The sequence below is a fragment of the Coturnix japonica genome, unplaced genomic scaffold (genome assembly GCF_054131305.1).
Source record: "Coturnix japonica strain WE unplaced genomic scaffold, WE-NBRP24 Scf063, whole genome shotgun sequence".
Taxonomy (NCBI): domain Eukaryota; kingdom Metazoa; phylum Chordata; class Aves; order Galliformes; family Phasianidae; genus Coturnix; species Coturnix japonica.
The window spans coordinates 251,887-276,552 of record NW_028188966.1 but is presented as its reverse complement, the minus strand read 5'-3'; the positions used below and the strand labels follow the sequence as shown (position 1 = coordinate 276,552).

Sequence of the window (24,666 nt, the reverse complement as noted above, 5' to 3'; positions counted from 1 at the left end):
CCCATTAACACCCCATATCCCCTATGTAACCCCATATCCCCTATATAAACCCCCCATATCCCCTATATAACCCCATATCCCCTATATAACCCCATATCCCCTATATACCCCCACAGCCAGCAGCTATCAGATGAGGAGCTGCAGCGCATCGAGGAGGCCTGTGACATGGCGCTGCAGCTGAGCCAGGCCCCCTATACCCCCCATAACCCCATATCCCCTATAGAAACCCCATTAACACCCCATATCCCCTATATAAACCCCCCATATCCCCTTTATAACCCCATATCCCCTATATAAACCCCCCATATCCCCTATAAAACCCAATATCCACTATATAAACCCCCCATATCCCCCCTTAACACCCCATATCCCCTATATACCCCCATAGGCAGCAGCTGTCGGATCCAATTGCCCCCTATACCCCCCCTAAATGCCCCCTATCCCCTTTTATACCCCATAGGCCCCCATACCCCCCCTAATTGCCCCCTAAATACCCCATTGATGCCCCCCTAACCCCATTTCCCCTATATAAAACCCCCTAATTGCCCCCTAAATGCCCCATTTCCCCCCCATATCCCCCCGTTGATGCCCCCTAACCCCATATCCCCCCCTTAATACCCCATTGATGCCCCCCTAACCCCATTTCCCCTCCCATACCCCCCCTAAGTGCCCCCCTAACCCCATTTCCTCTATATAAACCCCATTAACACCCCATATCCCCTATATACCCCCATAGGCAGCAGCTGTCGGAGCCAATTGCCCCCTATACCCCCCTTATTGCCCCCTATACCCCCCCTAATTGCCCCCATCCCCTATATACCCCCATAGGCAGCAGCTATCAGATGAGGAGCTGCAGCGCATCGAGGAGGCCTGTGACATGGCGCTGCAGCTGAGCCAGGCCCCCTATACCCCCCATAACCCCATAGCCCCTATATAAACCCCATTAACACCCCATATCCCCTATATAAACCCCCCTTATCCCCTATATAACCCCATATCCCCTATATACCCCCATAGGCAGCAGCTATCGGATGAGGAGCTGCAGCGCATCGAGGAGGCCTGTGACATGGCGCTGCAGCTGAGCCAGGCCAAGCACCGAATCTACGAGTACGTGGAGTCACGAATGTCCTTCATCGCCCCCAACCTGTCCGTCATCGTCGGAGCCTCCACCGCAGCCAAGATCATGGGTGGGTTAAAGGGGGGGGGATATAGGGGGAGATGGGGGGAGGAATCAATAGGGGGCGCTGTGGGGGGAGGACCCAGCAATAGGGGGCGCTGTGGGGGGAGGAGTCAATGCTAGGGGGCGCTGTGGGGGGAATAAGATCATGGTTGGGTATAAAGGGGGGACACAGAGGGGGGTTGGGGGGAGGAATCACCACTAGGGGGCGCTGTGGGGGGAGGAATCAATGCTATGGGGTGTTGTGGGGGGAGGAATCAGCACTAGGGGGCGCTGTGAGGGGAGGACTCGACACAAGGGGGCGCTATGGGGGGAGGACCCAGCACTAGGGGGCGCTGTGGGGGAGGAATCAATGCTATGGGGTGTTGTGGGGGGAGGAATCACCACTAGGGGACGCTGTAGTGGGAGGATCAACCTCTATGGGGCGCTGTGTTGGAGGACCAGCCCATAGGGGGCGCTGTGTTGGAGGACCAACCCATAGGGGGCGCTGTGGGGGGAGGACCCAGCAATAGGGGGCACTGTGGGAGGAGGAATCACCACTAGGGGGCGCTGTTGGGGGAGGACCCAGCAATAGGGGGGTATATGGGGGGAGGACCCACCTCTAGGGGGCACTATGGGGGGAAGACCCAGCACTAGGGGGCGCTGTGGGGGAGGAACGACCACTAGGGGGCGCTGTGGGGAGAGGAATCAACACAAGGGGGCGCTGTGGGGGAGGACCCAGCAATAGGGGGCGCTGTGGGGGAGGACCCAGCAATAGGGGGCGCTGTGGGGGGAGGACTTAATGCTATGGGGTGCTGTGGGCGCTGTGGGGGGAGGAATCACCACTAGGGGGCGCTGTGGGGGGAGGACATGGTGTTGTGGGAGGACTGACCACTAGGGGGCGCTGTAGAGGGAGGAGATGCCTATGGGAGGACCTACCACTAGGGGGCGCTGTCTGTGGAGGCCATGTTGTTCTATGGAGGACTAACCCTAGGTGGCGCTGTGTGTGGAGGACTAACCCTAGGTGGCGCTGTGTGTGGAGGCCATATTGTTGTATGGAGGACTAACCCTAGGTGGCGCTGTGTGTGGAGGCCATATTGTTGTTCTATGGAGGACTAACCCTAGGTGGCGCTGTGTGTGGAGGCCATATTGTTCTATGGAGGACTAACCCTAGGTGGCGCTGTGTGTGGAGGCCATATTGTTGTTCTATGGAGGACTAACCCTAGGTGGCGCTGTGTGTGGAGGCCATATTGTTCTATGGAGGACTAACCCTAGGTGGCGCTGTGTGTGGAGGCCATATTGTTGTTCTATGGAGGACTAACCCTAGGTGGCGCTGTCTGTGGAGGCCATATTGTTGTATGGAGGACTAACCCTAGGTGGCGCTGTTTTATAGGCCATATTGTTCTATGGAGGACTAACCCTAGGTGGCGCTGTGTGTGGAGGCCATATTGTTGTTGTATGGAGGACTAACCCTAGGTGGCGCTGTGTGTGGAGGCCATATTGTTCTATGGAGGACTAACCCTAGGTGGCGCTGTGTGTGGAGGCCATATTGTTGTTCTATGGAGGACTAACCCTAGGTGGCGCTGTCTGTGGAGGCCATATTGTTGTATGGAGGACTAACCCTAGGTGGCGCTGTGTGTGGAGGCCATATTGTTGTTCTATGGAGGACTAACCCTAGGTGGCGCTGTCTGTGGAGGCCATATTGTTGTATGGAGGACTAACCCTAGGTGGCGCTGTGTGTGGAGGCCATATTGTTGTTGTATGGAGGACTAACCCTAGGTGGCGCTGTGTGTGGAGGCCATATTGTTCTATGGAGGACTAACCCTAGGTGGCGCTGTGTTTGGAGGCCATATTGTTGTATGGAGGACTAACTCTAGGTGGCGCTGTGTTTGGAGGCCATATTGTTCTATGGAGGACTAACCCTAGGTGGCGCTGTGTGTGGAGGCCATATTGTTGTATGGAGGACTAACCCTAGGTGGCGCTGTGTGTGGAGGCCATATTGTTGTTGTATGGAGGACTAACCCTAGGTGGCGCTGTCTGTGGAGGCCATATTGTTGTATGGAGGACTAACCCTAGGTGGCGCTGTGTGTGGAGGCCATATTGTTGTTGTATGGAGGACTAACCCTAGGTGGCGCTGTGTGTGGAGGCCATATTGTTCTATGGAGGACTAACCCTAGGTGGCGCTGTGTTTGGAGGCCATATTGTTGTATGGAGGACTAACTCTAGGTGGCGCTGTGTGTGGAGGCCATATTGTTCTATGGAGGACTAACCCTAGGTGGCGCTGTGTGTGGAGGCCATATTGTAGTTCTATGGAGGACTAACCCTAGGTGGCGCTGTGTGTGGAGGCCATATTGTCCTATGGAGGACTAACCCTAGGTGGCGCTGTGTGTGGAGGCCATATTGTTCTATGGAGGACTAACCCTAGGTGGCGCTGTGTGTGGAGGCCATATTGTTCTATGGAGGACTAACCCTAGGTGGCGCTGTGTGTGGAGGCCATATTGTTCTATGGAGGACTAACCCTAGGTGGCGCTGTGTGTGGAGGCCATGTTGTTCTATGGAGGACTAACCCTAGGTGGCGCTGTGTGTGGAGGCCATATTGTTCTATGGAGGACTAACCCTAGGTGGCGCTGTGTGTGGAGGCCATATTGTTGTTGTATGGAGGACTAACCCTAGGTGGCGCTGTGTGTGGAGGCCATATTGTTGTTCTATGGAGGACTAACCCTAGGTGGCGCTGTGTTATAGGCCATATTGTTCTATGGAGGACTAACCCTAGGTGGCGCTGTGTGTGGAGGCCATATTGTTGTTCTATGGAGGACTAACCCTAGGTGGCGCTGTGTGTGGAGGCCATATTGTTGTATGGAGGACTAACCCTAGGTGGCGCTGTGTGTGGAGGCCATATTGTTGTATGGAGGACTAACCCTAGGTGGCGCTGTGTGTGGAGGCCATATTGTTCTATGGAGGACTAACCCTAGGTGGCGCTGTGTGTGGAGGCCATATTGTTGTTGTATGGAGGACTAACCCTAGGTGGCGCTGTGTGTTGAGGCCATATTGTTCTATGGAGGACTAGCCCTAGGTGGCGCTGTGTGTGGAGGCCATATTGTTCTATGGAGGACTAACCCTAGGTGGCGCTGTGTGTGGAGGCCATATTGTTGTATGGAGGACTAACCCTAGGTGGCGCTGTGTTTGGAGGCCATATTGTTCTATGGAGGACTAACCCTAGGTGGCGCTGTGTGTGGAGGCCATATTGTAGTTCTATGGAGGACTAACCCTAGGTGGCGCTGTGTGTGGAGGCCATATTGTTCAATGGAGGACTAACCCTAGGTGGCGCTGTGTGTGGAGGCCATATTGTTCTATGGAGGACTAACCCTAGGTGGCGCTGTGTGTGGAGGCCATATTGTTGTATGGAGGACTAACCCTAGGTGGCGCTGTGTGTGGAGGCCATATTGTTGTATGGAGGACTAACCCTAGGTGGCGCTGTGTGTGGAGGCCATATTGTTCTATGGAGGACTAACCCTAGGTGGCGCTGTGTGTGGAGGCCATATTGTTGTTGTATGGAGGACTAACCCTAGGTGGCGCTGTGTGTGGAGGCCATATTGTTCTATGGAGGACTAACCCTAGGTGGCGCTGTGTTTGGAGGACTAACCCTAGGTGGCGCTGTGTGTGGAGGCCATATTGTTCTATGGAGGACTAACCCTAGGTGGCGCTGTGTGTGGAGGCCATATTGTTGTTGTATGGAGGACTAACCCTAGGTGGCGCTGTGTGTGGAGGCCATATTGTTGTATGGAGGACTAACCCTAGGTGGCGCTGTGTTTGGAGGCCATATTGTTGTTGTATGGAGGACTAACCCTAGGTGGCGCTGTGTGTGGAGGCCATATTGTTGTATGGAGGACTAACCCTAGGTGGCGCTGTGTGTGGAGGCCATATTGTTGTTCTATGGAGGACTAACCCTAGGTGGCGCTGTGTGTGGAGGCCATATTGTTGTATGGAGGACTAACCCTAGGTGGCGCTGTGTGTGGAGGCCATATTGTTGTATGGAGGACTAACCCTAGGTGGCGCTGTGTTTGGAGGCCATATTGTTGTTGTATGGAGGACTAACCCTAGGTGGCGCTGTGTGTGGAGGCCATATTGTTGTATGGAGGACTAACCCTAGGTGGCGCTGTGTGTGGAGGCCATATTGTTGTTCTATGGAGGACTAACCCTAGGTGGCGCTGTGTGTGGAGGCCATATTGTTGTATGGAGGACTAACCCTAGGTGGCGCTGTGTGTGGAGGCCATATTGTTGTTCTATGGAGGACTAACCCTAGGTGGCGCTGTGTGTGGAGGCCATATTGTTCTATGGAGGACTAACCCTAGGTGGCGCTGTGTGTGGAGGCCATATTGTTCTATGGAGGACTAACCCTAGGTGGCGCTGTGTGTGGAGGCCATATTGTTGTTGTATGGAGGACTAACCCTAGGTGGCGCTGTGTGTGGAGGCCATATTGTTCTATGGAGGACTAACCCTAGGTGGCGCTGTGTGTGGAGGCCATATTGTTCTATGGAGGACTAACCCTAGGTGGCGCTGTGTGTGGAGGCCATATTGTTGTTGTATGGAGGACTAACCCTAGGTGGCGCTGTATTTAGATGCCATATTGTTGTTCAATGGAGGACTAACCCTAGGTGACGCTGTATTTAGATGCCATATTGTTCTATGGAGGACTAACCCTAAATGGCGCTGTGTGTGGAGGCCATATTGTTCTATGGAGGACTAACCCTAGGTGGCGCTGTGTTTGGAGGACTAACCCTAGGTGGCGCTGTGTTTGGAGGACTAACCCTAGGTGGCGCTGTGTTGCAGGCATTGCCGGAGGCCTGACCCCCCTCTCGAAGATGCCGGCCTGCAATATGATGCTGTTGGGGGCCCAGCGCCGCTCACTGTCCGGCTTCTCCAGCACCTCGGTCCTGCCCCACACCGGGTACATCTACCACAGCGACATCGTGCAGTCACTGCCCCCGGTCAGTACAGCGCCCCCTAGTGGTTATATAATGAATGGCAACCCATTACAGCGCCCCCTAGTGGTTATATAATGAATGGCAACACATTACAGCGCCCCCTAGTGGTTATATAATGAATGACACCCCATTACAGCGCCCCCTAGTGGGTAAATAATGAATGACACCCCATTACAGCGCCCCCTATGGGGGTAATAATGAATGGCAACACATTACAGCGCCCCCTAGTGGTTATATAATGAATGACACCCCATTACAGCACCCCCTATGGGGTAATAATGAATGACACCCCATTACAGCGCCCCCTATGGGGGTAATAATGAATGACACCCCATTACAGCGCCCCCTAGTGGTTAAATAATGAATGACACCCCATTACAGCGCCCCCTATGGGGTAATAATGAATGACACCCCATTACAGCGCCCCCTAGTGGGTAAATAATGAATGACACCCCATTACAGCGCCCCCTAGTGGTTATATAATGAATGACACCCCATTACAGCGCCCCCTATGGGTAATAATGAATGACACCCCATTACAGTGCCCCCTATGGGGTAATAATGAATGACAACCCATTACAGCGCCCCCTATGGGGTAATAATGAATGACACCCCATTACAGCGCCCCCTAGTGGGTAATAATGAATGACACCCCATTACAGCGCCCCCTATGGGGTAAATAATGAATGACACCCCATTACAGCGCCCCCTAGTGGGGTAATAATGAATGACACCCCATTACAGCGCCCCCTAGTGGTTATATAATGAATGGCAACACATTACAGCGCCCCCTAGTGGTTAAATAATGAATGACACCCCATTACAGCGCCCCCTAGTGGTTAAATAATGAATGACACCCCATTACAGCGCCCCCTATGGGGTAATAATGAATGACACCCCATTACAGCGCCCCCTATGGGGTAATAATGAGTGACACCCCATTACAGCGCCCCCTATGGGGTAATAATGAATGACACCCCATTACAGCGCCCCCTAGTGGGTAATAATGAATGACACCCCATTACAGCGCCCCCTATGGGGTAATAATGAATGACACCCCATTACAGCGCCCCCTATGGGGTAATAATGAATGACACCCCATTACAGCGCCCCCTAGTGGTTAAATAATGAATGACACCCCATTACAGCGCCCCCTAGTGGTTATATAATGAATGACACCCCATTACAGCGCCCCCTAGTGGTTATATAATGAATGACACCCCATTACAGTGCCCCCTATGGGGTAATAATGAATGACACCCCATTACAGCGCCCCCTAGTGGGTAATAATGAATGACACCCCATTACAGCGCCCCCTATGGGGTAATAATGAATGACACCCCATTACAGCGCCCCCTATGGGTTATAATGAATGACACCCCATTACAGCGCCCCCTATGGGGTAATAATGAATGACACCCCATTACAGCGCCCCCTAGTGGGTAAATAATGAATGACACCCCATTACAGCGCCCCCTATGGGGTAATAATGAATGACACCCCATTACAGCGCCCCCTATGGGGTAATAATGAATGACACCACATTACAGCGCCCCCTAGTGGGTAAATAATGAATGACACCCCATTACAGCGCCCCCTAGTGGGTAAATAATGAATGACACCCCATTACAGCGCCCCCTAGTGGGTAAATAATGAATGACACCCCATTACAGCGCCCCCTAGTGGTTATATAATGAATGACACCCCATTACAGCGCCCCCTAGTGGGTAAATAATGAATGACACCCCATTACAGCGCCCCCTAGTGGGTAAATAATGAATGACACCCCATTACAGCGCCCCCTAGTGGTTATATAATGAATGACACCCCATTACAGCGCCCCCTATGGGGTAATAATGAATGACACCCCATTACAGCGCCCCCTAGTGGGTAATAATGAATGACACCCCATTACAGCGCCCCCTATGGGGTAATAATGAATGACACCCCATTACAGCGCCCCCTATGGGGTAATAATGAATGACACCCCATTACAGCGCCCCCTAGTGGTTAAATAATGAATGACACCCCATTACAGCGCCCCCTAGTGGTTATATAATGAATGACACCCCATTACAGCGCCCCCTAGTGGGTAAATAATGAATGACACCCCATTACAGCGCCCCCTAGTGGTTATATAATGAATGACACCCCATTACAGTGCCCCCTATGGGGTAATAATGAATGACACCCCATTACAGCGCCCCCTAGTGGGTAATAATGAATGACACCCCATTACAGCGCCCCCTATGGGGTAATAATGAATGACACCCCATTACAGCGCCCCCTATGGGTTATAATGAATGACACCCCATTACAGCGCCCCCTATGGGGTAATAATGAATGACACCCCATTACAGCGCCCCCTAGTGGGTAAATAATGAATGACACCCCATTACAGCGCCCCCTATGGGGTAATAATGAATGACACCCCATTACAGCGCCCCCTAGTGGGTAAATAATGAATGACACCCCATTACAGCGCCCCCTAGTGGGTAAATAATGAATGACACCCCATTACAGCGCCCCCTATGGGGTAATAATGAATGACACCCCATTACAGCGCCCCCTAGTGGGTAAATAATGAATGACACCCCATTACAGCGCCCCCTAGTGGTTATATAATGAATGACACCCCATTACAGCGCCCCCTATGGGGTAATAATGAATGACACCCCATTACAGCGCCCCCTATGGGGTAATAATGAATGACACCCCATTACAGCGCCCCCTAGTGGGTAATAATGAATGACACCCCATTACAGCGCCCCCTAGTGGGTAAATAATGAATGACACCCCATTACAGCGCCCCCTAGTGGTTATATAATGAATGACACCCCATTACAGCGCCCCCTAGTGGGTAAATAATGAATTACACCCCCTAATTAAATACCCCCCCTTCTAATTAATTAATTAACCCCCTCTAATTAATTACCCCCCCCTTTAGGACCTGCGCCGTAAGGCCGCCCGGCTGGTGGCAGCCAAGTGTACATTGGCAGCTCGTGTGGACAGCTTCCATGAGAGCCATGATGGAAAGGTGGGACCCCCCCCCATATAAAGACCCCCCCCCATATAAAGACCCCCCCCATATAAAGACCCCCCCCCATAAAGGACCCCCCCCCATATTGAAACCCCTCCTCCATATAGAACCCTGCTCCCATATAGAAGCCCCCCCCCCCACCCCATAAAGAAACCCCTTCCATGAGATGGCAAGGTGGGACCCCCCCAATAAAGACCCCCCCCCCCATATAAAGATCCTCCCATAAAGGACCCCCACCTCATATAGAAACCCCCCCCCACCCCATATAGAAACCCACTTCCATAAGCCCCACAATGGGAAGGTGGGACCCCCCCCCCATATAAAGACCCCCCCCATATAAAGGACCCCCCCTATATTGAACCCCCCCCCCCCCCCATATAGAAACCCTCCATATAGAACCCCAACCCCATAAAGAAACCCCCTTCCATAAGCCCCACAATGGGAAGGTGGGACCCCCGCCATTTAAAGACCCCCCCCATATAAAGACCCCCCCCATATTGAACCCCCCCCATATAGAAACCCCTTCCATGAGAGCCATGATGGGAAGGTGGGACCCCCCCCCTTAATAAAGACCCCCCCCCAGTTCAACCCCTGTATGGGGAATGGGGGGCTATGGGGGATGTGGGGGTTATGGGGGGGGTTGGGGGCTGGGGGGGTTTATGGGGTGTTAATGGGGGGTTATATGGGATTGGGGGGGGTTTATGAGGGGCTTATGGGGGTTGGGGGGGTTATGGGGGGGTTTATGAGGAGGTTAATGGGGGGTTATGGGGTCTATGGGGGGTTTATGGGGTCTATGGGGGGGTTATGGGGTCTATGGGGGGGGTTATGGGGTCTATGGGGGTTTATGGGGTCTATGGGGGTGTTATGGGGTCTATGGGGGGGTTATGGGGTCTATGGGGGTGTTATGGGGTCTATGGGGGGTTATGGGGTCTGTGGGGGGTGTTATGGGGTCTATGGGGGGTTATGGGGTCTATGGGGTGTTATGGGGTCTGTGGGGGGTTATGGGGTCTATGGGGGGTTATGGGGTCTATGGGGGTGTTATGGGGTCTAAGGGGGGTTATGGGGTCTATGGGGTGTTATGGGGTCTATGGGGGGTTATGGGGTCTATGGGGTGTTATGGGGTCTATGGGGGGGTTTATGGGGTCTATGGGGAGTTATGGGGTCTATGGGGTGTTATGGGGTCTATGGGGTGTTATGGGGTCTGTGGGGGGTGTTATGGGGTCTATGGGGGTTTATGGGGGGGGTTATGGGGTCTGTGGGGTCTCCCCCCCCCCATTGACCCCCCTGTGCCCCCCATGTAGGTGGGCTACGACCTGAAGGAGGAGATTGAGCGTAAGTTCGATAAGTGGCAGGAGCCCCCCCCCGTCAAACAGGTGAAACCGCTGCCGGCCCCATTGGATGGACAGAGGAAAAAGAGGGGGGGGAGACGGTGGGTTTAAAGGGGGGGGGTATGGGGGAGGACCCAGCAATAGGGGGCGCTGTGGGGGGAGGAATCACCTCTAGGGGGCGCTGTGGGGGGAGGAATCAACACTAGGGGGCGCTGTGGTGGGAGGACCCAGCAATAGGGGGCGCTGTTGGGGGAGGACCAACCCATAGGGGGCACTGTGGGGGAGGACTCAGCAATAGGGGGCGCTGTGGGGGGAGGAATCAACAATAGGGGGCGCTGTGGGGGAGGACTCAGCAATAGGGGGGTATATGGGGGGAGGACCCAGCAATAGGGGTGTATATGGGTGGAGGACCCAGCAATAGGGGGGTATATGGGGGGAGGACCCAGCACTAGGGGGTGCTGTAGTGGGAGGAATCAACACTAGGGGGCGCTGTGTGGGAGGACCCAGCAATAGGGGGGTATATGGCGGGAGGACCCGGCAATAGGGGGCGCTGTGGGGGGAGGAATCACCCCTAGGGGGCGCTGTGGGGGGAGGACCCAGCAATATGGGGGTATATGGGGGGAGGACCCACCTCTAGGGGGCGCTGTGGGGGGAGGACCCAGCAATAGGGGGCGCTGTGGGGGGAGGAATCACCCCTAGGGGGTGCTGTGTGGGAGGACCCGGCAATAGGGGGGTATATGGGTGGAGGACCCGGCAATAGGGGGGTATATGGGGGGAGGACCCACCTCTAGGGGGCGCTGTGGGGGGAGGACCTAGTAATAGGGGGCGCTGTGGGGGGTGGATTCACCTCTAGGGGGCGCTGTGATGGGAGGACCCAGCAATAGGGGTGTATATGGGTGGAGGACCCACCTCTAGGGGGCGCTGTGGGTGGAGGACCCAGCAATAGGGGGCGCTGTGGGTGGAGGAATCACCCCTAGGGGGCGCTGTGGGGGAGGACCCGGCAATAGGGGGGTATATGGGGGGAGGACCCAGCAATAGGGGGCGCTGTGGGGGGAGGACCCAGCAATAGGGGGCGCTGTGGGGGGAGGACCAACCTCTATGGAGCGCTGTGGGGGGAGGACCCAGCAATAGGGGGGTGTATGGGGGGAGGACCCAGCAATAGGGGGCGCTGTTGGGGGAGGACCCAGCAATAGGGGGGTATATGGGTGGAGGACCCAGCAATAGGGGGCGCTGTGGGTGGAGCGCTGTGGGGGGAGGACCCAGCAATAGGGGGGTGTATGGGGGGAGGACCCAGCAATAGGGGGCGCTGTTGGGGGAGGACCCAGCAATAGGGGGGTGTATGGGGGGAGGACCCAGCAATAGGGGGCGCTGTTGGGGGAGGACCCAGCAATAGGGGGGTATATGGGTGGAGGACCCACCTCTAGGGGGCGCTGTGGGTGGAGGACCCAGCAATAGGGGGCGCTGTGGGTGGAGGAATCACCCCTAGGGGGCGCTGTGGGGGAGGACCCGGCAATAGGGGGGTATATGGGGGGAGGACCCAGCAATAGGGGGCGCTGTGGGGGGAGGACCCAGCAATAGGGGGCGCTGTGGGGGGAGGACCAACCTCTATGGAGCGCTGTGGGGGGAGGACCCAGCAATAGGGGGGTGTATGGGGGGAGGACCCAGCAATAGGGGGCGCTGTTGGGGGAGGACCCAGCAATAGGGGGGTATATGGGTGGAGGACCCAGCAATAGGGGGCGCTGTGGGGGGAGGACCCAGCAATAGGGGGTATATGGGGGGAGGACCAACCCATAGGGGGCTCTGTGGGGGGAGGAATCACCTCTAGGGGGCGCTGTGGGGGGAGGACCCAGCAATAGGGGGCGCTGTGGGGGGAGGACCCACCTCTATGGGGCGCTGTGGGGGGAGGAATCACCTCTAGGGGGCGCTGTGGGTGGAGGACCCAACAATAGGGGGCGCTGTAGTGAGAGGATCAACCTCTATGGGGCGCTGTGTTGGAGGACCAACCCATAGGGGGCGCTGTGGGGGGAGGACCCAGCAATAGAGGGGTATATGGGGGGAGGACTCAGCAATAGGGGGCGCTGTGGGGGAGGAATCACCCCTAGGGGGCGCTGTGGGGGGAGGATCAATCTCTATGGGGCGCTGTGGGGGGAGGACCCAGCAATAGGGGGCGCTGTGGGGGGAGGAATCACCTCTAGGGGGCGCTGTGTGGGGAGGATCAATCTCTATGGGGCGCTGTGTTGGAGGACCAACCCATAGGGGGCGCTGTGGTGGGAGGACCCAGCAATAGGGGGGTATATGGGGGGAGGACCCAGCACTAGGGGGCGCTGTAGTGGGAGGAATCAACACTAGGGGGCGCTGTGTTGGAGGACCAACCCATAGGGGGCACTGTGGGGGGAGGACCCAGCAATAGGGGGCGCTGTGGTGGGAGGATCAACCCATAGGGGGCGCTGTGGTGGGAGGACTCAGCAATAGGGGGGTGTATGGTGGGAGGACCCAGCAATAGGGGGCGCTGTAGTGGGAGGATCAACCTCTATGGGGCGCTGTGTTGGAGGACCAACCCATAGGGGGCGCTGTGGGGGGAGGACCCAGCAATAGGGGGGTATATGGGGGGAGGACTCAGCAATAGGGGGCGCTGTGGGGGGAGGACCCAGCAATAGGGGGCGCTGTAGTGGGAGGATCAACCTCTATGGGGCGCTGTGTTGGAGGACCAACCCATAGGGGGCGCTGTGTTGGAGGACCAACCCATAGGGGGCGCTGTGGGGGGAGGACCAACCCATAGGGGGCGCTGTGGTGGGAGGACCAACCCATAGGGGGCGCTGTGGGGGAGGACCCAGCGATAGGGGGGTATATGGGGGAGGAATCACCTCTAGGGGGCGCTGTGGGGGGAGGACCCAGCAATAGGGGGCGCTGTTGTGGAAGGACCCAGCAATAGGGGTATATATGGGTGGAGGACCCAGCAATAGGGGGCGCTGTGGGGGGAGGACCCAGCAATAGGGGGCGCTGTGTGGGAGGACCCAGCAATAGGGGGATATATGGGGGGAGGACCCAGCAATAGGGGGGTGTATGGGGGGAGGACCCAGCAATAGGGGGCGCTGTTGGGGGAGGACCAACCCATAGGGGGCGCTGTAGTGGGAGGATCAACCTCTATGGGACGCTGTGTTGGAGGACCAACCCATAGGAGGCACTGTGGGGGAGGAATCACCACTAGGGGGCGCTGTGGGGGGAGGACCAACCTCTAGGGGGCGCTGTAGGGGGAGGATCAACCTCTATGGGGCTCTGTGTTGGAGGACCAACCCATAGGGGGCGCTGTGGGGGGAGGACCCGGCAATAGGGGGGTATATGGGGGGAGGACCCAGCAATAGGGGGCGCTGTTTGGGGAGGACCCAGCAATAGGGGGGTATATGGGTGGAGGACCCAGCAATAGGGGGCGCTGTGGGGGGAGGATCAACCTCTATGGGGCGCTGTGTTGGAGGACCAACCCATAGGGGGCGCTGTGGGGGGAGGACCCAGCAATAGGGGGCGCTGTGTTGGAGGACCAACCCATAGGGGGCGCTGTGGGTGGAGGACCCGGCAATAGGGGGCGCTGTAATGGGAGGACCCAGCAATAGGGGGCGCTGTAGTGGGACGATCAACCTCTATGGGGCGCTGTGTTGGAGGACCAACCCATAGGGGGCGCTGTGTGGGAGGACCAACCCATAGGGGGCGCTGTGTTGGAGGACCAACCCATAGGGGGTGCTGTGTTGGAGGACCAACCCATAGGGGGCGCTGTGTTGGAGGACCAACCCATAGGGGGCGCTGTGGGGGGAGGAATCACCCCTAGGGGGTGCTGTGGGTGGTTGTTGTGAATGGGGGTGTGTGTGTTAATTAATCCCTGTTAATTAGTGTTAATTAGTCGCCGTTAACGAGGCTGGGGTCGTATTGCAGGTATAGGAAGATGAAGGAGCGACTGGGGCTGACCGAGATCCGCAAACAGGCCAATAGGATGAGCTTCGGAGAGGTCACTAATTAATTAATTATCCTTGTTAATTAATGAGCCCCCCCCCCACTAATTAATAACCCCCCCCCCTTATTAATTAGTGACCTTGTTAATTAACTTCCCCCCCCCCTCCATAGATAGAGGAGGGGCTGGGTTTCAACCTGGGCCACCCCCCATCCCCCCCCCCCTCACTAATTAATGGCCTTGTTAATTAATTAATGCCCATATTAATTAGTGTTAATTACCGTTAATTAACAGATAGAGGAGGACGCCTACCAGGAGGACCTTGGCTTCAGCCTGGGCCATCTGGGCAATAACCCCCCCCATCCCCCCCCCCTCACTAATTAATGGCCTTGTTAATTAATTAATGACCTTGTTAATTAGTGTTAATTAACGTTAATTAACAGATAGAGGAGGACGCGTACCAGGAGGACCTTGGCTTCAGCCTGGGCCATCTGGGCAATGCCACCCCCCATCCCCCCCCCCCCCCACTAATTAATGCCCTTGTTAATTAATTAATGCCCATATTAATTAGTGTTAATTACTGTTAATTAACAGATAGAGGAGGACGCGTACCAGGAGGACCTTGGCTTCAGCCTGGGCCATCAGGGCAATGACCAACCCCTAATAATCAATTACCCCCCCACACTAATTAATGACCCCCCCCCACTAATTAATGCCCATATTAATTAGTGTTAATTAACGTTAATTAACAGATAGAGGAGGACGCCTATCAGGAGGACCTTGGCTTCAGCCTGGGCCATCTGGGCAATGACCCCCCCCATCCCCCCCCCTCACTAATTAATGGCCGTGTTAATTAATTAATGACCTTGTTAATTAGTGTTAATTAACGTTAATTAACAGATCGAGGAGGATGCCTATCAGGAGGACCTTGGCTTCAGCCTGGGCCATCTGGGCTATGTCCAACCCCCAATAATCAATTATCCCCCCCCCACTAATTAATGACCCCCCCCACTAATTAATGACCATATTAATTAGTGTTAATTACCGTTAATTAACAGATAGAGGAGGACGCCTATCAGGAGGACCTTGGCTTCAGCCTGGGCCATCTGGGCAATGGCCAACCCCCATCCCCCCCCCTCCCCCAATAATCAATTACCCCCCCCACTAATTAATGACCATATTAATTAGTGTTAATTACTGTTAATTAACAGATAGAGGAGGACGCCTACCAGGAGGACCTTGGCTTCAGCCTGGGCCATCTGGGTAAGGCCGGCAGCGGCCGCGTGCGACAGACTCAGATCAATGAGGCCAATAAGGCCAGGATCTCCAAGACCCTGCAGGTGGGTGATGGGACCCCCCCCATATTAATAGGGACCCCCACCCATATTAATAGGGACCCCCACCCATATTAGGGACCCCCACCCAAATAGGGACCCCCCCCTTTAATAGGGACCGCCACCCTATAGGGGACCACCACCCTATATAGGGACCACCCCCCAAATAGGGACCCCCACCCATATTGGGGACCCCCACACTATATGGGACCCCCACCCTATATGGGACCCCCACCCATATTAAGGACCCCCACCCATATTAATAGGGACCCCCACGCTATAGGGGACCCCCCCCATATTAATAGGGACCCCCACCCAAATAGGGACCACCACCCTATAGGGGACCCCCACCATATTGGGACCCCCCCCCTTTAATAGGGACCCCCCCTTATTGGGACCCCCCCCCATATTAATAGGGACCCCCCCCTTTAATAGGGACCCCACCCAAATTGGGACCCCCCCCATATTAATAGGGACACCCCCTTTAATAGGGACCCCCCCCTTTAATAGGGACCACCACCCTATATGGGACCCCCACCCATATTAATAGGGACCCCCCCCTTTAATAGGGACCCCCACCCTATATGGGACCCCCACCCTATATGGGACCCCCACCCAAATAGGGACCCCCACCCTATATAGGGACCCGACCAAATAGGGACCCCCACCCATATTAATAGGGACCCCCACCCAAATAGGGACCCCCACCCATATTAATAGGGACCACCACCCTATATATGGGACCCCCACCCTATATGGGACACCCACACTATATGGGACCCCCACCCTATATGGGACCCCCCCCCAAATAGGGACCACCACCCCATATGGGACCCCCCCCTTTAATAGGAACCCCCCCCCCAAATAGAGACCCCCCCCATATTGGGGACCCCCACCCTATATGGGACCACCACCCTATATGGGACCCCCCCCATATTAATAGGGACCCCCACCCAAATAGGGACCCCCCCCCCTTTGATAGGGACCCCCCCATATTGGGATCCCCCCCCTTTAATAGGGACCCCCACCCATATTAATAGGGACCCCCACCCATATTAATAGGGACCCCCACCCTATATGGGTCACCCACCCAAATAGAGACCCCCCCCAATATGGGGGGGATATTGGGACCCCCACCCTATATGGGACCCCCACCCAAATAGGGACCCCCACCCTATAGGGGACCCCCACCCATATTAATAGGGACCCCCACCCTATATGGGACACCCACCCAAATAGGGACCCCCACCCATATTAATAGGGACCCCCACCCAAATAGGGACCACCACCCTATATAGGGACACCCACCCAAATAGGGACCCCCACCCTATATGAGACTCCCCCCATATTGGGACCCCACCCCTTTAATAGGGACCCCAACCCTATATGGGACCCCCACCCATATTAATAGGGACCCCCACCCAAATAGGGACCCCCACCCTATAGGGGACCCCCACCCATATTAATAGGGACCCCCACCCTATATGGGACCCCCACCCTATATGGGACCCCCCCCCCTTTAATAGGGACCCCCACCCCCCTTTAATAGGGACCTCCAACCTATATAGGGACCCCCATTTATATTGGGACCCCCACCCATATAGGGACCCTCCATATTGGGATCCCCCCCCTTATTAGGGATCCCACCTTAATAGGGACCACCCCCAAATAGGGACCCCCCCCCTTTAATAGGGACCCCCACCCATATTGGGACCCCTCCCCATATTGAGACCCCCATCCATATTGGGATCCCCCCCATATTGGGACCCCCCCCCTTTAATAGGGACCCCCCCCATATTGCCCCACATTGGGACCCCCCCATATTGGGACCCCCACCCTATATGGGACACCCACCCTATAGGGGACCACCCCCTTTAATAGGGACCCCCCCAATATGGGGGGGATATTGGGACCCCCACCCTATATGGGACCCCCACCCATATTAATAGGGACCCCCACCCTATATGGGACCCCCCCCATATTAATAGGGACCCCCCACCCTATATAGGGACCACCACCCTATATAGGGACACCCACCCTATATAGGACCCCCCCCTTTAATAGGGACCCCCCCTTATTGGGACCCCCCCCCATATTAATAGGGACCCCCACCCATATTAATAGGGACCCCCACCCTATATGGGACACCCACCCTATATAGGGACACCCACCCTATATGGGACACCCACCCTATATGGGGACACCCACCCTATAGGGGACCCCCCCCCATATTAATAGGGACACCCACCCTATATGGGACCCCCCCCCTTTAATAGAGACCCCCACCCGAATAGGGACCCCCACTTATTGGGACCCCCCCCCATATTAATAGGGACCCCCACTCAAATAGGGACCCCCACCCATATTAATAGGGACCCCCCCCATATTAATAGGGACCCCCACCCATATTAATAGGGACCCCCACCCTATATGGGACACCCACCCCAAATAGGGACCACCACCCTATATGGGACCCAAACCCTATATGGGACCCCCACCCTATATGGGACCCCCACCCAAATAGGGACCCCCACCCATATTAGGGACCCCCCCCCATATTGGGGACCCCCACCCTATAGGGGACCCCCACCCTATTAATAGGGACCCCCACCCTATATAGGGACACCCACCCTATATGGGACCCCCACCCTATATGGGACCTCCACCCTATATGGGACCCCCACCCATATTAATAGGGACCCCCACCCTATATGGGACACCCACCCTATATGGGACCACTGCCCTATATAGGGACACCCACCCTCTATGGGACCCCCACCCTATATAGGGACACCCACCCTATATAGGACCCCCCCCTTTAATAGGGACCCCCACCCTATATGGGACCCCCACCCTATATAGGGACCCCCACCCTATAGGGGACCCCCCCCCAAATAGGGACCCCCACCCTATATGGGACCACCACCCTATATGGGACCCCCCCCTTTAATAGGGACCCCCCCCTTTAATAGGGACCCCCACCCATATTAGGGACCCCCCCCTTATTAGCCCCCCCTCCCTTATTAGGGACACTCTTCTTAATAGGGACCCCCCACCCCCTTTAATAGGGACCCATACCCTTAATAGGGACAATTAATTCCCCCCCCATTCATTAATTATCCCCCATTAATTAATTACCCCCATTAATTGCCCCCCATTAATTAATTGCCCCCGTTAATTGCCCCCCAGCGCACCCTACAGAAGCAGAGCGTTGTCTATGGGGGCAAATCCACCATCAGGGATCGATCATCGGGAACGGCCTCGTCTGTGGCCTTCACCCCATTGCAGGTATAGGGCTATGGGGGCCTATGGGGCCCTATAGGGGCTTATGGGGTCCTATGGGGTCTGATGGGGTCTTATGGGGGTTCTATGGGGTCTTATGGGGTCTTATGGGGGTTCTATGGGGAGATATGGGGGGATATGGGGTCCTATAGGGGCTTATACGGGCTTATAGGGTCTAATGGGGGTTCTATGGGGAGATATGGGGGTATATGGGGGGCTATGGGGGGATATGGGGTCCTATAGGGTCTTATAGGGTCTTATGGGGTCGTATGGGGGTTCTATTGGGAGATATGGGGGGATATGGGGTGGGTATGGGGGGCTATGGGGGGGATATGGGGTCTTATAGGGTCTGGAACAGCCTCGTCTGTGGCCTTCACCCCACTGCAGGTATAGGGTTATGGGGTCCTATGGGGTCCTATAGGGGCTTATGGGGTCTTATGGGGATTCTATGGGGGTTCTATGGGGTCTTATGGGGGTTCTATGGGGAGATATGGGGGGATATGGGGTCCTATAGGGGCTTATGGGGTCCTATGGGGTCTTATGGGGTCTTATGGGGGTTCTATGGGGTCTTATGGGGTCTTATGGGGGTTCTATGGGGTCTTATGGGGTCTTATGGGGGTTCTATGGGGAGATATGGGGGTATATGGGGGTGTATGGGAGGCTATGGAGGGCTATGGGGTCCTATAGGGTCCTATAGGGGCTTATGGGGTCCTATGGGGTCTTATGGGGTCTTATGGGGGTTCTGTGGGGAGATATGGGGGTATATGGGGGTGTATGGGAGGCTATGGGGGGCTATGGGGTCCTATGGGGTCCTATAGGGGCTTATGGGGTCCTATGGGGTCTTATGGGGTCTTATGGGGGTTCTGTGGGGAGATATGGGGGGGATATGGGGGTATATGGGGGGCTATGGGGGGCTATGGGGGAATGTGAGGGTATATGGGGGGCTATGGGGGGGATATGGGGTCTTATAGGGTCTTATGGGGGTTCTATGGGGAGATATGGGGGGGATATGGGATCCTATAGGGTCTTACGGGGTCTTATGGGGGTTCTATGGGGGTTGTATGGGGGGGCTATGGGGAATATGGGGGAATATGGGGTCTTATGGGGGTTCTATGGGGAGATATGGGGGGATATGGGGTCCTATAGGGGCTTATGGGGTCTTATGGGGTCTTACAGGGTCTTACGGGGGTTCTGTGGGGAGATATGGGGGGATATGGGATCCTATAGGGTCTTATGGGGTCTTATGGGGGTTCTATGGGGAGATATGGGGGGGATATGGGGTCCTGTAGGGTCTTACAGTGTCTTATTGGGGTTCTATGGGGAGATATGAGGGGATATGGGGTCCTATAGGGTCTTATAGTGTCTTATTGGGGTTCTATGGGGATATATGGGGGGCTATGGGGGATATGGGGTCTTATGGGGTCTTATGGGGGTTCTATGGGGAGATATGGGGGGATATAGGGTCTTATGGGGTCCTATAGGGGCTTATGGGGTCTTATGGGGGTTCTATGGGGAGATATGGGGGTATATGGGGGGGATATGCGGTGGGTAGGGGGGTATATGGGGGAATATGGGGGTATATGGGGGGCTATGGGGGGGATAAGGGGTCCTATAGGGTCTTATAGGGTCTTATGGGGTCGTATGGGGGTTCTATGGGGAGATATGGGGGGGATATGGGGGGCTATGGGGAATATGGGGGTATATGGGGGAATATGGGGGGGATATGGGGGCCTATAGGGTCTTATGGGGTCTTATGGGGGTTCTGTGGGGAGATATGGGGTATATGGGGGAATATGGGGGTATATGGGGAATATGGGGGTATATGGGGTATATATGGGGGGTATATGGGGAAATATGGGGGTATATGTGGTTCTATGGAGAGATATGGGGGGCTATGGGGGGGTTATGGGGTCTTATAGGGTCTTATGGGGTTTTATGGGGGTTCTATGGGGAGATATGGGGGGCTATGGGGGGGATATGGGGTCTTATAGGGTCTTATGGGGTCTTATGGGGGTTCTATGGAGAGATATGGGGGGCTATGGGGTGGATATGGAGGGCTATGGGGGGGATATGGGGGGGATATGGGGGTATGTAGGGGAATATGGGGGTATATGGGGCATAATGGGGGGGTATATGGGGGAATATGGGGGTATATGGGGGCCTATGGGGGGGATATGGGGTCCTATAGGATCTTATGGGGTCTTATGGGGGTTCTATGGGGAGATATGGGGGGGATATGGGGGAGATATGGGGGAGATATGGGGGGATATGGGGGAGATATGGGGGGATATGGGGGAGATATGGGGGCTATGTGGAGATATGGGGGGGATGTGGGGTCCTATAGGGCCTTATAGGGTCTTACGGGGTTGTATGGGGGTTCTATGGGGAGATATGGGAGGGATATGGGGTCCTATAGGGTCTTATGGGGTCTTATGGGGGTTTTATGGGGTGATATGGGGGGATATGGGGGGATATGGGGTCCTATAGGGTCTTATAGGATCTTATGGGGTCTTATGGGGGTTTTATGGGGTGATATGGGGGGATATGGGGGGATATGGGGTCCTATAGGGTCTTATGGGGTCTTATGGGGGTCTTATGGGGGTTCTATGGGGAGATATGGGGGGTATATAGGGGTAATTGGGGGGGTATATGGGGCATAATGGGGAGGTATATGGGGGTAATGGGGTGGTATATGGGGTTATTGGGGGTATATGGGGCATAATGGGGTGGTATATGGGGGGTATATGGGGTTATTGTGAGTATTATGGGGCATAATGGGGGGGTATATGGGGTTATTGGGGGTATATGGGGCATAATGGGGGGGTATATGGGGCATAATGGGGGGGTATATGGGGTTATTGGGGGTATATGGGGCATAATGGGGGGGTATATGGGGTTATTGGGGGTATATGGGGCATAATGGGGGGGTATATGGGGTTATTGGGTTTATATGGGGCATAATGGGGGGGTATATGGGGTTATTGGGTTTATATGGGGCATAATGGGGGGGTATATGGGGTTATTGGGGGTATATGGGGCATAATGGGGTGGTATATGGGGTTATTGGGGGTATATGGGGTATAATGGGGGGGTATATGGGGTTATTGGGGGTATATGGGGTATATGGGGTATAATGGGGTGGTATATGGGGTTATTGGGGGTATATGGGGCATAATAGGGGGGTATATGGGGCATAATGGGGGGGTATATGGGGTTATAGGGTGTATATGGGGCATAATAGGGGGGTATATGGGGTTATTGGGGGTATATGGGGCATATGGGGCATAATGGGGTGGTATATGGGGTATATGGGGTTATTGGGGGTATATGGGGGAATATGGGGGTATATGGGGTGTATATGGGGCATAATAGGGTGGTATATGGGGTTATTTGGGGTATATGGGGTATAATGGGGGGGTATATGGGGTTATTATGGGTATATGGGGCATAATGGGGGGGTATATGGGGTTATTGGGGGTATATGGGGTTATTGGGGGTATATGGGGCATAATGGGGGGGTATATGGGGTTATTGAGTTTATATGGGGCATAATGGGGGGGTATATGGGGTTATTGGGTTTATATGGGGCATAATGGGGGGGTATATGGGGTTATTGGTGGTATATGGGGTATATGGAGTATAATGGGGGATATATGGGGTTATTGGGGGTATATGGGGTATATGGAGTATAATGGGGGATATATGGGGTTATTGGGGGTATATGGGGTATATGGAGTATAATGGGGGGGTATATGGGGTTATTGGGGGTATATGGGGTTTTTGGGGGTATATGGGGTATAATGGGGGGGTATATGGGGTTATTGGGGGTATATGGGGCATAATGGGGGGGTATATGGGGTTATTGGGGGTATTATGGGGTTATTGGGGGTATATGGGGCATAATGGGAGGGTATATGGGGTTATTGGGGGTATATGGGGTTATTGGGGGTATATGGGCCATAATGGGGGGGTATATGGGGTTATTGGGTTTATATGGGGCATAATGGTGGGGTATATGGGGTTATTGGGGTATATGGGGTATAATGGGGTGGTATATGGGGGGTATATGGGGTTATTGTGAGTATTATGGGGTATAATGGGGGGGGTATATGGGGTTTTTGGGGGTATATGAGGTATATGGGGTATAATGGGGTGGTATATGGGGTTATTGGGGGTATATGGGGCATAATGGGGGGGTATATGGGGTTATTGGGTTTATATGGGGCATAATGGGGGGGTATATGGGGTTATTGGGGGTATATGGGGCATAATAGGGGGGAATATGGGGTTATTGGGGGTATATGGGGTTATTGGGGGTATTATGGGGTTATTGGGGGTATATGGGGTATAATGGGGGGGTATATGGGGTTATTGGGGGTATGTGGGGTTATTGTGGGTATATGGGGCATAATGGGGGGGTATATGGGGTTATTGGGTTTATATGGGGCATAATGGGGGGGTATATGGGGTTATTGGGGGTATATGGGGCATAATGGGGGGGTATATGGGGTTATTGGGGGTATTATGGGGTTATTGGGGGTATATGGGGTATTATGGGGGGGTATATGGGGTTATTGGGGGTATATGGGGTTATTGGGGGTATATGGGGTATTATGGGGGGGTATATGGGGTTATTGGGGGTATATGGGGCATAATGGGGGGGTATATGGGGTTATTGGGGGTATATGGGGCATAATGGGGTGGTATATGGGGTTATTGGGGGTATATGGGGTTATTGGGGGTATATGGGGCATAATGGGAGGGTATATGGGGTTATTGGGGGTATATGGGGTGGTATATGGGGTATAATGGGGGGGGTATATGGGGTTATTGGGGGTATATGGGGTATAATGGGGGGGGTATATGGGGTTATTGGGGGTATATGGGGTATAATGGGGGGGTATATGGGGTTATTGGGGGTATATGGGGCCGTATATGGGGTTATAGGGGGTATATGGGGTTATTATGGGGTCATTGGACCCATTGAATCCCCCCCCCCCAATTTAGGGCCTGGAGATCGTGAACCCGCAGGCGGCCGAGAAGAAGGTGGCGGAGGCCAACCAGAAATACTTCTCGTCTATGGCAGAGTTCCTCAAGGTCAAGAGCGACAGGGGGGGGACATGAGACCCCCAAAGACCCCCCCATTATGGGACCCCCCCCCATTAGGGGACCCCCCCACAAAGACCCCCCATTATGGGACACCCCCATTATGGGACCTGAGACCCCCAAAGACCCCCCCCATTAGGGGACCCCCCCCCATTATGGGACACCCCCATTATGGGACCCCCCCCCACAAAACCCCCTATAGACCCCATAACCCCCCCCCATTATGGGACCCCCCCCCCCCATTATGGGACATGAGCCCCCCACAAAGACCCCCCCCATTATGGGACCCCCCCCACAAAGACCCCCCCCATTATGGGATCCCCCATTATGGGACACCCCCCTATTATGGGACCCCCCCCCTATTATGGGGCATGACCCCCCACAAAGACCCCCCCCATTATGGGACACACCCATTATGGGACCCCCCCCCACAAAGACCCCCCCCATTATGGGATCCCCCATTATGGGACCCCCCCCATTATGGGACCCCCCCCA

The 24,666-nt window shown here is 55.0% G+C and overlaps 1 protein-coding gene across 4 annotated transcripts in view; it reads left to right on the top strand.

Annotated features, from left to right (window-relative positions):
• PRPF31 (pre-mRNA processing factor 31) overlaps nt 1–24,666 on the top strand; it is a 44,572-nt gene extending 19,906 nt beyond the window's left edge. Inside the window, exons 7-14 of one of the 4 annotated variants that reach the window (XM_085533803.1) lie at nt 1,018–1,187; nt 5,987–6,144; nt 9,089–9,178; nt 10,483–10,610; nt 14,434–14,506; nt 15,661–15,789; nt 18,973–19,071; nt 24,073–24,666. In XM_085533803.1, coding sequence (XP_085389929.1) covers nt 1,018–1,187; nt 5,987–6,144; nt 9,089–9,178; nt 10,483–10,610; nt 14,434–14,506; nt 15,661–15,789; nt 18,973–19,071; nt 24,073–24,189 — 964 coding nt within the window. In that variant the 3' untranslated portion in view covers nt 24,190–24,666. Of the gene's footprint in view, nt 1–1,017; nt 1,188–5,986; nt 6,145–9,088; nt 9,179–10,482; nt 10,613–14,433; nt 14,507–14,743; nt 14,849–15,201; nt 15,322–15,660; nt 15,790–18,972; nt 19,072–24,072 lie in introns of those variants that run through there. The other 3 variants (XM_085533804.1, XM_085533805.1, XR_014941257.1) reach the window with 3 other exon arrangements.